The sequence below is a fragment of the Rhinolophus sinicus genome, linkage group LG01 (assembly GCF_036562045.2).
Source record: "Rhinolophus sinicus isolate RSC01 linkage group LG01, ASM3656204v1, whole genome shotgun sequence".
Taxonomy (NCBI): Eukaryota; Metazoa; Chordata; class Mammalia; order Chiroptera; family Rhinolophidae; genus Rhinolophus; species Rhinolophus sinicus.
In genome coordinates, this window is record NC_133751.1 from 203,636,873 (window position 1) to 203,651,983 (window position 15,111).

The 15,111-nt window shown below is 45.5% G+C and overlaps 1 protein-coding gene across 2 annotated transcripts in view; it reads right to left on the reverse strand.

The window, feature by feature from the left end:
- NGEF (neuronal guanine nucleotide exchange factor) overlaps positions 1-15,111 on the reverse strand; it is a 99,084-nt gene that overhangs the window by 20,946 nt on the left and 63,027 nt on the right. For both annotated transcript variants that reach the window (XM_019739778.2, XM_019739780.2), the window contains 2 exons: positions 14,841-15,004; positions 9,171-9,463 (listed from right to left, as the gene is read on the reverse strand). In XM_019739778.2, coding sequence (XP_019595337.2) covers positions 9,171-9,463; positions 14,841-15,004 — 457 coding nt within the window. The remainder of the gene's footprint in view (positions 1-9,170; positions 9,464-14,840; positions 15,005-15,111) is intronic.

Consider the following 15,111-nt stretch of genomic DNA (forward strand, 5'->3'; position numbering starts at 1 on the left):
TTTAATGGTAAATTTGTTTAAGGAACACCTCTAAACAAGCACTGAAATGGTGTCTGGTTGATGGATTGTACAGGTGGTAGTAACTCCCACCGACTCCTAACTTCCTCCCAATGGCTCAGTCCTCAGACCCCTCCGCCTCCCGGTCAGTTTGCACTTGGCCTTCATCCTTCCTTCCTGACTGCTGCTGGTCTGGATATCTGACATCCCTGGAGGGCTTCCTAAAGGGCCTGGCCCCTGGTGCAGCAGGCACAGGAAACTCAATGCTCCGAATGTGTGCTTAGCACCTAGTAGGAGCTGGGGACTGTCGGGCACTGGGGACCCCGAGATGACAAGCCCTGACTCTGGCCTGTTGCAGATCGTGGGTCAGGAGACCACACACCGGGAGCCAGGGTCCATGCTGCTGCCCAGCCATTCACGGCTCACCGGCTCTACAGACTTGTACCAAGAGCCACCTGCAGGAAGCAGCTGGGCTCGATGCTGGGGACACAGACGTGCTGTCACCGAGGATGCAGCCCCGAGAGCCTGAGGCCGCCCAGCGCTCAGGTAAGCTGTCTGTGCTGGGATGACCGCCTGGCCCCCCTCCAAAGGGTGTCAGAGGAGCCAGAGAAAGGGGCGGCCAGGCCCTCCCATCAAAGGCCAAGCTGCTCTCTGCTGGGGCCTTCAGAGTCCTCCCGTGCCAGCAAAGCCACCCTGGTGGAAGCGTGCCCGCACTCGGCTGGACCGTGCTTCCCCCATCATCTGACTGCAAAGGCACAAAGCTGTGGTCACTTCTATGGCTAGTACAGGAATTCATGCCCCACAGGCGTTAGGGTGGAAAGAAGTGACTCCAAAATGGCTTTTAGTCAAGAAGCCTCTAGAGCATCCTTCTTCTTCCACAAACAAGAAGTGATGAAGTCAGACCCCACACCTGTGCCCTGACCTGCTGCAAGACATGCAAGGAGGGCCTCGGCAGACACATGGGGTGACAACCACCTCTGGGCATTGCTGTGGGACTAGGGGTCAAATATTAAATGTGAGCCATGTTTGCACGCACTGGGGGGCCTGATGCAGCCCCCAAGCACCAGCAGCCCAAACCCAGGCCTCCACAAGCTGTCACATGTCCAAGCACCACGTATCACATTTTCTTACAACGATCTGATCAATAAGGTAATACAAAACAAGTCCATACTAACTAAAATAGGTAAACATTTTAAAAGCCACACGCTTGCCAAGACACTCAGCCTCACTCACCGTCAGAGAAACGCAAATTAAAACCACAATGAAATATAATTTACAGTCTAGCACATTTATCAAAATAAAATTGCTCTTTTTGAACTTTCTATCAGGTGCATACATTACTTATACAAAAGATTCATTTTAAAAATGATAAATGCTAACTTTGTCACTTTGCTAAAACAGTTAACAGCTGCTTGCTTTCTAAATCAAATAGAAAGGAGCTTTCTGGTGTTTGGGGTGATGGCAATTGCCCACCTTAAATCAGGGGGCAAACATCTCTGTTCCCTCCCAGTGTGGGACTAATTTGCTGACTTGTTAAGGTTTATCCTAACAGGACAATATGTACGATTCAATAAAGATTGGTAAATAAAATAGCAATCATGATTTAATTTTTCAATAGAGACATATCATATAAAAAATCCGAAGTAATTTCCTTCTAAAATGGACAGTTTTCTTTTGGTAAAAAAACCAAAGTACACTTAAGTTCTACATTGAGAAAGTATGTGGGAAAACCACAAAAGTACAGCTCTGGTGTCAGAGATGGAGCAGACTCAGGCTGTGATGTATAGCATCACTGGCTACAGCCCCTGGGAAGACCGCACAGGGCACCTGCCAGGTTCCCTCCCTTCTCGTTCCCAGGAGGACGAAGCTGGAAGTGCTGTCTGGCCATGCTGGGGCGGTGCCGTCACAAGTGCCAGCTGGGCAGGACAACCCACATGAGTGTATGTGTGTCCTTGTTTCCTTGGAGATACTCAGAATATCATTCCTTGCTCATTTTTCAAGCTCTGCACACCCAGCTCACAAGATTAGGGGCTGTAGCCAGTCTGTCTTTTTCCATCTCCTTTGCCTAGGCAGGCTCCTGATGCATGCTGGGGACACAATCCACGCCAGCAGCCGAGCGACTGCTTCAGGTACTGTGCAGGGGATGGCACTGCCAGGTTCCTGTGTGTCTCCTGACACCAGTGTCAGGAGTGCTGAGTATCGAGTGCTAGCTGAGGTTTTGTCTGTGGCAGTGGCTGTTCTCCACCTGCCCCCCCGCCCCCCCCCCCCCACACACACACTGCGGTCTGTCCTCCTTGCTTCGTATTCTCTTTTTAGGACAATTCTGTGTTCCACTACTTTCTAGAGAGGCCCCAGCCCTCCCTCATTTGAACACCTGCCCTTTCTACAGCTGCCTCCTCCCCAGCTTTGCAATTTGAAAGAATAGATGTCTAATTATTTTCCCAAACACCACTCCAAAAAGGAGGGCAGAAATCCAGAGCTTCAGAGGGAGTTAAAAAACAAAAACTAAACTATGAAAGTCCAACACGACATCTGAGACGATAGTTTCCAGTTTCAGCCACCTAATTTTCACTTTAACAAGGAGGAGGAAAACATATGATTTTGTTCTTAATCCTGATACTTCAATGGCTGATTAAGAGCCAGGCCTACAAAAGGCTATCATTTGGGGGTATTTTCCTTGTGTGAACATTAGTTACTGCGACCTGCTGCTTTTGTAGCTAATGAAAAAGCAACGTTTCACCAACAGCCTGAGCTGGTGGTACAAGTTGCCTGACTTGCTCGGACACATGAAACAATGATCTGATTCTGAAGTCACTGAGTCAGAGCCTGAATCTGAATGGGGTCAGCGTCGTGCCCCACGGCCAGATATGAACAAAATAGAAACTCACATTAAGCGCCTTAAAATACGTATGAAAAGTCAGAAGCCTGTGTCGGGTGCCCGTGTTACTTACCGTGTTTCCCCAAAAATAAGACCTAGCTGGACCATCAGCTCTAATGCGTCTTTTGGAGCAAAAATTAATATAAGACCCGGGTCTTATAGTAAAATATATAAGTAATATATTATATATAGTAAATATATATATATAACATATTAGTAAATATATATATTTATATAGTAATATATATAGTAAATATAAAAAATATATATTATATATAGTAAAATAGATTATATATTATATAAGTATAATATATTATATAAGACTGGGTCTTATATTATAGTAAAATAAGACCCGGTCTTATATTAATTTTTGCTCCAAAAGACTCATTAGAGCTGATGGTCCGGATGGGTCTTATTTTCGGGGAAACACGGTACTACTGCACGTGACTATATTTATTGTCAGGTCATCCTAATTTATTTAACTATCTTTATCTGTTCCACTGGAAATGACAAAAATATAATTTATTAAATATCTTTATCTTCTATGCACACTGTACTATAAATGTAATGTTTTATCCTGCCTTTTAAAAACTTAATATGTCATGAATAGTCACCTATTTCATTCTTTGAAAACATGTTTTTTAAAGTTTGTGTCTTTGTATAGTGGTACACTGTCTTACTAAACAATTGCCCTATCATTGGGCATTTAGGTTTCTTCCTCAGAATCTTCCCCTAATTTTTGCTGAATATCCTAATAAATATTTGTGCACATTTCTGATTATTTTTCAAGATAAAGTTCTAGAAATCTAAACATCAAATAGTGCACAAATTCTTGTAAGGATTTTGATACAAATACTGTTATACTCTTCCTATCATCTGTGTTTAAGCACTCTTTTTAAAATGCCCCAACACTGGGTTTTAAATATATTTAAATTTAAAAGTCTCTGCCATTTTGAAATGCCTGTTCTCAATGTTGTTTTAATTTATACCTCTTTGATCACCAGTGAGCTTGATTTTTTTTCCCTTTCTTCATTTAATCACTGGCCATTTGCATTTTTTCTATGATAAATGTTTTGCCTATTTTCCTTTTGGTACTCATAGTTTTCTTATCAACAGAGCTTTCTAATTGATTGCAACCTGGATTTTGCTGATACATACCAAAAAAACAACAAATTTTTGCATGTTTATTTTATAATTGGCCACTTCCCTGAACTGCCTTATTGGATCCAGTATTTTGGACTGCCTCAGGATTTTTAAGTAGACAACCATCATTGGCAATAAGTGTGGTTTTGACTTTCCTTTTCTATGGCTTTCTCGCTCATTCCTTTCCTTGTCCTATTGCACTGGCTAGAGCTTCCAGAGCAACGTCAGCGTCAGCAAGCTTTACTGTCTTATCTTCATGGTCCCAACAATTCTTCATTAAATATGATTTTGTATATAGGCTTTCCTATAAATTGTATTCCTTATAAATTGAAACTTTCCTTATGAATATTCCTGAGATATTCTTTGTAAATGTCAGAAAGTACCCTTCTGAGTTTTGTTTAGACGGAAATAGATGTACTACTTCCCTTTTCAACCTCTTTGAAGATGAGTATTTTTCTCCTCTGGCCTATTGATAGGATAAATTTTGGTCCCAAACATTATATGATTTTTACATTCATTTACACATGCTCAGTTATTCTTTTAATGTATCTCCCAATTTGATTTTCTTATGTTTTATGTAAGTTTTTTGTCTTAATTCACAGTGAGACAGATCTATGTTTTATTTTTTTGGGGGGGAGGAGGAGGAGAGTACTTATTTTGTTGGGTGAAACAACATGAGGACAGTCAACCTTTTCTATAATGCATTAGTTTTTAAATTAACAGACAGTAAAATTGACTTTGGAGTGTAGAGTTCTATGAATTTTAACACATGTATAGAATCTTCCAAAACTACAACCAGGATACACAACAATGCCATCACTCCAAAAACACCTGTGCTAGCTGTTCTAGTCACACCCTCCCCCACTCTTCGCCCCTGACAACCACTTATCCGCTCCCTGTCACTATAGGTTAGTCTGGTTCAGAATGTCATATAAACGGAATCATATAGTAGGTAACCTTTCTGATGTCTTTCATGCCGCAAGATGCCTTTGAGATTCAACTAAGTTGTATGTATCACTAGTTCATTTCTTCTTATTACTGACTAGTGCCATGTATGGACGCTCCAGACTTTGTTTATCCATCTATCTGTTAGAGGACATCTGGGTTGTTTCCAATTTGGGGCAATTATGAATAGAGCTACTATAAACATTCATGTACAGGTTTTTGTGTGAACACAAGTTATTTCTCGAGGGCAGTGGTTCTCAGCCGGGAACTATTTTTGCTTCCCAGGGGATATTCAGCTAAGTCTAGAGTCATTTTTGGTTGTCACAGCTGAAGGTAGGGGTGCTACTGACACCTGGTAATAGGGGTCAGGGATGCTGCTAAACCTCTTACGACGCACAGGAAAGCCCCCAAAGACTGATCCAGCCCCCATGTCAACAGGGCTGCTGTGGAGACTCTGCTCTAGGTAAATACCGAGCACTGGGATTGCTGGGTTGTGTGGTAAGTGTATGTTTCACTTGATAAGAAACTGACACCTCTTCTCCTCTCCACCGCTTCTCCACATATGGCCAGTGGCTACTATAGTGGGCAGCGCAGATTTAGAGAGTACAAAGGTCCGTAAAAACACTTTAAGTCAACCTCATTATTTTCCTCAGATTCCTCATATCCCTTTACATCCCACACCTCTTGTTTAGTGTGCATGGCAGTTCCTGCTCATGTTTCTGACAGATCGTGCTCTGCTTGGGGGCTAGCTCCTAATAGTTTATAATAGTTACCTTTTCTTTATCAATATACCTCTTGGGAATGGCCATCCTAATCAAGACACAACATCCAAGAGAACAGGTTTAAGTAAATAAAAAGACTGACATATTGTCTATAAAAATGGAAATGAGATTTTTATGTGACAAAGGATACCATGCACAAAGTAGGAAGGAAAGTAAGCTCTCGCTCAGCCTGTCACCAGCTCTTTCTGTGTTACGACCCAGTGATACAGGTACTATGACTGTGCCCATTTTATAGCTAAGGAAATGGAGGACCGGAGAGGTTAAGTAACCTGTCCAAGGTCACACAGCTAAGAAGTGGCAGAACCGATACACAAACCCAGGCGGTTGGGCTCCAGTGCCTCTATACGTAACCACTATGCCACATCACCTCCCCTAACTACACTGCAGGAGAAAACACTTGAAACATATAAAAAAATATTTATACATTTAATATTCAGAATGTATAAAAAGCTGCTATCAATCAAGAAGACAAATATAAACAGCCCAATAGAAAAAAGGGCAAACGGCAATTCACAAAAAAATGGAAACAGCCAGTAAACATATGAAAAGATGCTCAATTTCCAAGTCATCAGAGAAGACAGGTTAAGACAAGGAATGATTTTTCAACCAACAGAGTCGAGCAAAAATTAAGACCTTTGCTAACAAGGCTGGGAGGGTGTGAGAGAGTGACTGTCACACTGCCAGAGTCCCGTGAAATGTGCACCACCTTTCTGGACGGCAGTTTATCCACCACCATTGAAAGCACACTTCACCTTTGACCAGCTATTCCTCTATCCCCCAGCAGTGGTCTCACAGCCCCACACAGAGGCACTCTCCTAACCGAGCTCCACGGGCCAAGTTCAACCGCCCTGTTTCCTGCAAAGCCATGTGGGGATCAGAGCTGAGCACTGGAGTGGCAGGACACTCACCAGGCCCCCTGCACACCTCCCTCCCCACATGCGTCCCTTATGTCGTTGTCGTTCATCCTTAAACTCACTCAAGCCATTTGTACTTGCTATGCACTTACGTCCTTTTGTGATAGAAACTAAAGAATTTTCAGAGCAAAGGGAGTTGTTCTTATGAAAACCAAGCTGAAAGCTCTAAGAGTCCAGTAACGGCCAATTGCTAAAAAAACAAAACCAAAACCAACGGCTGATGAATAAAACAAGTGTAAAACATGGGGACACATCAGAAAGACCGAGAAGGATTTTGCACTTAAGAGTCTTCCTAAGTGTCTGAACTCCGAATCGGGTGGTGCATGATAACAATATCAGGAAAGCTAAAGTACACACAGCCGTTCTTCCAGGGAGAACCCAGGAGCCAAGGAAAGGCCGGCACACATCGGCACGGTTTGCATCGTCTTAGACAGTGAAAATACATTAAGGAGTTGGTTATTTAATTTTAAAACATTTAAAATTAAAGTGATACCTTTATCAATGTAGAGGATCCCTTTAACAATACAAAAATGACTCGTCCCCTGTGGAAACTTTCCTTGCCCTGAATTCTACTGTCTGATAATACAGTGGATTTAGTTTTCTAGCCAATTGGAAAATTGCTGTCCTTCAAAGGAGGATTTAAAGCAATTTACAGTCATTGTCGTAACTGACATGTTTGCTATTAACTCTGCCACCTTATTTTATGCTATTTGTTTTCTGTATTTTTTATTTTTATTTTTATTTTTTTTTGCTATTCGCTTTCCTTTATTACAAGGGCCCTACTGTCCCTCCGTTTAGCTTTGCTTATGTTGTAGAAGGTTTATATCCATGTTTTATGTTCTACTAGGGTTTATCTCTAAGCTTCCCAAAGTATTTAAAACTTTCATTTCCCTAATTATCAAGGTAAAAAATAAGTAGTCCCCCGAAAAAGCTGGTCTCTTTTCCTTGTCCTGAGGACAAAAACAAATGGCCCCAAGGTGGTACTAGTGTGTGAAAGAAGCCAAATGCACAGTCCTGTTGTGTAATTCTTTTTCTGAGAAAGTCAGAGTTAGGGATGGTGGCGCTGTGGTGGCTGCGGGAGCCCCAGGTCTCTCCGGATGACCAACCTCAGGGGTTTCCCCCAGGCGTCAGGCACCTCCCACATGGTTGCTTTCAGTGGGCAAAGCCTGGCGAGCCTTCCCAGTCCAGCTCCACCTGCCTCAGTGGAGACGCCCCCCACCCCCACATCTTCATTCCAGGTGGGGTGAGTGGCTTCTTGATGTCTCCTCACTAGGAACTGATGACTAAACATCATTTACATCAGAAGTTTCATATAAAACTCCTGATACAGTCATTTACCAATCACTGCTCATGGATGCAGTCAAAGTTGGAGCCGATTTCTCCTGATTCTACGGGGCAGGACACAGGTGAACCCTCCAAAAATCAGTTTTATCAAGCCTCCCCGAGAAGCCAATGCATCATGGGACAACCCGCGTCGGAGCCAGACGACCCTGGTCAGGAAGTATTCTCAGACGCGGCCGTTAACTGTGTGCCTTTTTAGTGACTGAGAAGCGCAAATGTTTGTCCAGAATGTAGTGCAGGAGTACGTAACTGGGAATCAAAGAAAGGCAGAACGCAGTGCGTCAGGATGCGTCAGGATCGCAACAAGGAAGTTCAAGTACAGGCTTCACGGAGCAGGTGAGGGGGTGAGGGAGAGAGGAGACAGATGGGACTTGGATGGAACAAACTGGAAAATCCCACTCTCTTCATTGCCCCCTCTCTCCCCACTTTTAAAATTCCACAATGAACACATACTTGCACGCTCACCACTTCCTTTGCCCAGTCTCTCTCCTGAGTCTGGACCATACCTCTGTCTCTAACACAGATTTTCCTTCTATACCCAAAGAATTGCTGTTCAACTAAAACGAACACTTAGATTTCTTAGTTACTCATTACTGTCACTGCGCATTTGGAATTAATTATTTCTCCCTGCTAGCGATAAACCATGAGGCTCTCCAGGTGACGCCTCAGCCTAATCTGCCAGGACCATCAAATGAGGGGGCGAGGGAGGGGGTCCCAGCCCTCTGTACCAGTTAGGAGGGGTGGGCATGCCCAGCGCTTTCTTTCAGAGCCCCCACGCATCCGCGGTTCAGGAGACTGCAAAATAAAGTGGGTAAGACTGTGAGTGAGAAGTAAAGTACCGGTGACTGGCGTGATTTCTCGGTCACAGTTCCTGAGCATCACCTAGCGTCCACACGTGCCAGGAAACACCCCAGAACAATGACGGAGGGCGTCAAGAGTACAGTGTTGCTACTGCATGAAACGAGCATGCTGAGAACACAGCAGGGGGACCGAGCTAGCCTAGGAGGTACTTTTTGTTGCCTGTGAAATAATGTGAATTTTCCTGCAGGTTCTGGACGGATGAACCCTGTCAATCATTCTCTCGGTGAGCCTGCTGAGGGGGGGGCCTCAACCCACACCAGTTACAACACCCCTCCATTCCAAGGACGCTGCACGCCAGGCGCCCGTTACCTCCTGCAGTTTGATCTCCTCGGGCTGAAGGATATCCAACAGCCCGCTGCTCTGGATCTCAGGGAGGTCCTGCCAGAGGTTGAACTTGGAGTGGGGGTTGCTGAGCAGGCAGATCTGGGGCAGAGCCTTCCTCTCCGGCAAGCTGGCGGGCTCCTCCTCTTCCTCTCCTTCCTCTGGAGTCTCCTCGCTGCCTGGGGAACTGGGGGCATTAGCTTGTATTTCTGCATCCTGCTGCCGCCTGGTTTCAATTTCCTGAAGAGTCGATTTATCTCGGTATTCCTGATACAGGAGCCCTGGAATCAAACAGAATTGGAATGAAGAGAAGTAAACAATTTCGGATGCAGATCTTTCCGAATCACTCAGTCGAGGCATGGTCCTCTTATCGAGGGCAGGGGCTCTGCCCAGAGGCACCCCAGGACGCCAGACCTGCACACGTCTCAGCCAAGGGCTGTACCATGTCTTCACTTCCTGGGAAGGCTCAGCATGCAGGAGTTTTTTTCAACAAAGACTAGAGAAATCCCTGAACTGATTTAAAATCTAACCACACAAATATCTGCTTTCTGCACACATACTTGGCAAACAGGAATCTACAACTTGACGTGTTAATAACCAGCGTGGGCAAAGTGGATGGAGACGTCTCAGTTATGTTCAGTATCCCACGGGACGTTTCCCACAGCCTTAAACGCTTCCATATTAAAACTCAAGTATATTCATTTGTGAACTGGGAGTGGTCAATTCTCATTTTGAAGGAAAAACCAGTATTTCCTCAGTCTTAGGATTCAAAAATGAAATATTCCTTTTTTGCTTTCACAGTTTCAGGCTTACTTCCCTGAACAATTGAAATAAATGCATTAAGAGTCTCCAAGGAGATTCGGGGGTGCCTATGAATCAGCACAGAGGTGGCACCTCCATAGGGAAAAACCCGTGTCAGACATCAATTATCTCTTCACACACACGGGAGCAGAAACCAAGGGGGTGTCCCAGCCCAGGGAGAGGGGGGAGGGGTTGCTGGGGAGGGGGGCAGGAGTCCCGCCAGCAGTGAGGCTGGGAGGAGATGGTCAGACCCCAGGGGTGTTGTCTGCTTGTTGTGCCATGGAGGTGGCAGTCTGTCCTGTGGGCAAGAGGGAGGCCCCAAGAGAACTCAGGCAAGTCGCTCTGGTCTGCATTTTAGGAGGCCCACGGATGGGAAGAAAGAGGCTGTGACAGCTTTCCAGGAGAGCAATGATGGAGACCTGAGCTGCAGTGGTGATGGAAGGATGGAGCCATGTGCCTGATTCAAGGGACAGTGACAAGGTGGAAGACGGGTCCTGGTGACTGGCTAGTGCTGCTGGGTGATGAATAATATCCAGGTAACAAGCTTGGCAATGAGGTTGGGTGGCCCCACTCAAGGAACACATGACGGGGGTGTGGAGAGGTCCAGTGGGCAGCTGGACGTACTGGTCTGGACAGCAGTCGGGGCCCCTTGATATGTTTATCTCTAAAACAAAGATGACTTTCCCAGGAAAGTTCTGATAGAGATAAATGTACCACTTGGAAAGCACTTTCTCTTATAAGTGCAGTACCATGTTTCCATGTTTCCCCGAAAATAAGAACTAACTGGAAAATAAGCCCTAGCATGATTTTTCAGGATGACGTCCCCTGAACATAAGCCCTAATGCATCTTTTGGAGCACAAATTATTATAAGACCCCGCCATATTTCCAGGGAAGCATGATAGCTATTATCCCTTCTTGATCTAATTGTTAAATATATCTAAACAGTAGAAAAAGGAAGGAAAGAAAAATAGGCTAACTTTGAAATCCTGAATGTGGCCGGACAGATTATATTTATAAACAGGAACCCAATAAATCTGCCCTGTGGATTAAATTAGTTGGCTTCCTATGCTCCGTGACATTAAATTAGAAAGCCTTTATGCGAAGTACATAGCATTCACTTCAAAAAATGAGGACCCCGTAATTTAACAATGTTACAATCCAGCAGAATACAACATGGCATTAATACGACAAAGGAATGAAACAGAAAACTGAAGTGCATGCTAAACGCAATGGACTGAAGACGGGTAACATCACTACATAAACTGGTTCGCTCACGAGTACAAGATCACTGCTGCTTCCGAAACTGAACTGACTACTCTCTTGTGATTTCGATACTATATTTACGGAGATTTAAAGAAACCAGGTTCCCACAAGTTGACTTGGAGTCCCTTTTCTATGCTTAGCACAGTGCCTCCCCCACAAGGTAGGTACGCAAATATTTGTTGAATTGAACGCCTTTTTAAAAATGCAGTTTCCAAGCTTCACAGAAGTGTTGAACTAATTTGGCATCTTTTTGAAGGTTCAAAAATACGTCTTATGTATGCAACAGTCGGCAAATCATGGCTGAATGCTATCTCCGACATCATACGCTGAAAAGAGACATAACTATCAGCACTGTGGATTGAAAATAATGTTTCTGAAATCACACCGTGGCGGCCACTGTTGGCTGTCTTTCCTCTGTGCCCTTACACCGCTTCTTCCCAGCTGGCAGGGGAGGGGTTTTGTTTGCGTGCTGACCCATTCTGTGCTCAGGGAAGTGGGTGAATGTCGACTGATAAAAACTTACTGTGACCGTTCTCTTCCCCTTGTCAGTGGTGGGTTTAGATGTGAGCATGTGACACAACCTGGCAGAGGAGAGTAAGGGGATAGCTTACATCTTTATGAAGGGCTTCTCAAAAAGATATCCCTCCCTGATAGACATTGAAGACAAACTGCCCCCTTTTGCTTTCACACATGGCTCCTGGAGGATGTGATGTCTGGAGCTGTGGCAGCCATCTTGTGACATGAAGCTCAAATGCTGAGAATGGTGGAGGGAAAGGAGCTGGGTGATTGCTTGACAGAACAAACTAACTCCAGAACTTCACTCCAGAACTTCCTACCACTGGACTCATTAACTGAGATAGAATATTTCCATTGTTTAAAGTCATTTTTGCTGGATATTCTGATACTCTCAGCCAAAGACTCCCAATACAAGTAATTTTGAAATTTTCTTAAAATTTCATACTTCTTCCTGAAGTATTTAGAATATGAATTTAAACACCCATTTTCCTGAAGTTACTGTGATTGCAAAGAGTTGTCTGACACACCATGTAACCATTTTTCATAGCCTGTTTATTGTTACTAGCTTTAAAATTCAGATTACAATACAAATAGAGCAGCTTTACCTGAGGAACTACACGCTATCCAATTAAATTTCTGTACTGGATGTACTGTTAACATATCATGTTTTCCTATTTTATATTTTGTACATTCATCAAGCACAATTGTATATGGAAATTAACTTCCCTTGTAAAACCTCACCCCTGGTATTAGCACATTCATTCAGAATCAGAAGGTTCAGTTCCCATCTCTCCTAATTGGAATGATCTCTACCAGGCTGGCTGTGCAGCCCTGGAAAAGAGAGTAAGTTCCCAGCTCCTCTTGCCAAAGCCACCAGAGTCCTTCAAAATCTCACTTTCTGAAGAGAATACTTTTTTTCTTTGAATCCTTCAAATAGAAACTTCCAAAGGGCAGGGAATCCTTTTATTTATTTTTTTTACTGAGCACCTTCTCTGTGCCAAGCATTTATTAGGTGTCAGAGACAACAAGCGTAGTGCATGTTCACACGTGCTCACACGTGCACACACACAACCAATCGCAGGGTCTCAGGGTCCATGATCTATAACGACAGTTGTATACTGCGTCATGCATAATCCTGGCAAAATTCTGTTCTGGCTTCCATAGGAGCCACTGCAAAATCCAACACAGTGGCCTGCAAAATGCCCAGGTATTCATTCCACTTTCCTCCACCCCCCAACCCCACTGTGTCTTTAGGAACCTCTCATCCCTTCCTGATAACCTGGCAGAGAATTCACTTCATTCGCAGAGCTAAAAGCCGGTAGTGCTGGTGAGGGAATCTGCTTAGCACAGGCCTCAAGTCTATGATGGAGGATGAGAAGAAGGCAGTGACAGCTCTGCGCTGTCAGTCAACATATCTGTTGAGCTCCTGCTATGGATCCAGCCCAGGAGCCAGAAAAAGACAGTTGCCATTACACCAGCAGATACTTGCAGGGGACCAGGGACTAAAGACTCAAATGTCCTTCTCGACTGTTCACCACATGAGGAAATTGAGGGCCAGGGTGGGCAGATATCAGAGCTCAGGGCCCCCAATCTCGGGCTTATGGTGCTGGCCCAACAGGTCCATCCACCTCCGGAGAGGTATATCCACATGTCCGTAATGCAGATGGGAACCTTCTCCATGAGAAGAGGCACGGAGCCCTCTACCCTCACCCCGATTTCCTTCCTAGTTGTGACATTGATCTTAACCAAAGAGGATCCCTTTCAAGAAGGTGGAGGCCTAGGCTTCCAGTGTTTGCCAAGGCAGAGGTGGCCCTCCTCATTAAGAAGGACAACGTGGCAGGGAGGTGGGAGAAAAGGGTTTTCAGGAATCTGTTTGCAGGTCAGCCCTTCTCTGTTGCCCCAGAACACAATGGGAAAAGCCGCCACCACCATCACCACCAGGCCTGACATGCAGGGGGGCTGCTGGAAACAAAATCCCTGGAGTCAGCGGCCTAACAGCATGCAGTGTGAGCTCCACCCCCTCAGCTTTGCAAGGGCTCAGCTCTTCTCAGGGAAAAACCCCTGCCAGGGAAGAGTGGGCCGCCCCAAAAGTCTCCCACACACAGGGTCTCATGGGGCAACGGATGCTCCACTTCCACTGGAGGCAATTCCTTTCTGTCTGAGCTTTTGGGATGAAGGACAGTTAATGATGTTTAGGGAAGAAATTTTCCAAACCTAGAATTTTAGTTTAACAAGTAGAGTCTCCTGCTCTGACGTTGAAAAACAAATAGGATTTTCTAAGCAGCCGGTACCATTTTCTGAATAACAGAACCCACATCACACATTCAGTGCCACCACTGGTGACAATGATGAGAACCAGTTCCATGTCATTAGCAATTTTTTAGTCTTAAACGCAAGTGCTCACATTCTTGGGATGCCTTTTCAATCAATTTTCTGTATTCACAGGGCTTCAGCAGCAGCTGTGCAGGAGCTGGACACCTGCGGGCTGTACCCCACACCTCCTGGCCATGTTCCTGGAAAGGCAGGTGCAGCCAGGCTTCCCTTCCTAACCCAGGGACCTTGGGGGGCGGTGGATTCCTGCTTTCTCTCTACTTTACCTTTCCCCTTGAGCAAAACCAGCCACGCCTCCTCTTCCTGAAGTGCCCTGGTCAGTCTGTCTCACTCCAGAAGCGATTCCCTCTCTTTCCAGCTCTTCCCCAGGCTCCTCTCAGGCGGGGGTTCATGGAGTGCCCTCCTCCCGCATGGCCCAGCAGAGCCTCACCCCTGGTCTTTCTGGCATTACTGACAAGGGGAAAGCCAGCCCTCCCCCAGGACAAGGCTGGGCAGGTAGAGCTCTCAGGACAGAGCAGGGCAGAAATGCATTTGCAAAAGCCCAATTACACAATACTATTAAAACGTGGCAGTTTTGCCTGTGACACCATTAAGAACCAAATATGCCAAAAATGTTCCTTAGCCATGTCAGATACATTTGCTCACAGAAACCCAAGGGCATCTCACGAGCAGAGGGTCCCTCAAGAGTCCACCAGGAGCCCGGGTTTCACCCTTGAAGCCTGACCCCCGACCACCACGGCACCCACCTATTTGTTCAATGAGATTCCTCCAGGAGTCGGCGGGAATGGGGTGGATCATGCGCAGGGCGTCGGTGAGCGTGGTGGGGCTGTCGGCCAGCGTGGTGGGGCTGTCGGCCAGCGCCGGGCACTCCTCGGGCGTGGCCCCATTTCCTGGGCTGGAGGACGACTCACTGCCAGAGAGAAGCAGGGGCAGGGCCGGTTATTTTTAAGCAATGACACACCTTGGCTCGCTGGCGAGAGGCGTCCGCACAAGGGTCCTTGGCCTGCTGGACCGGCC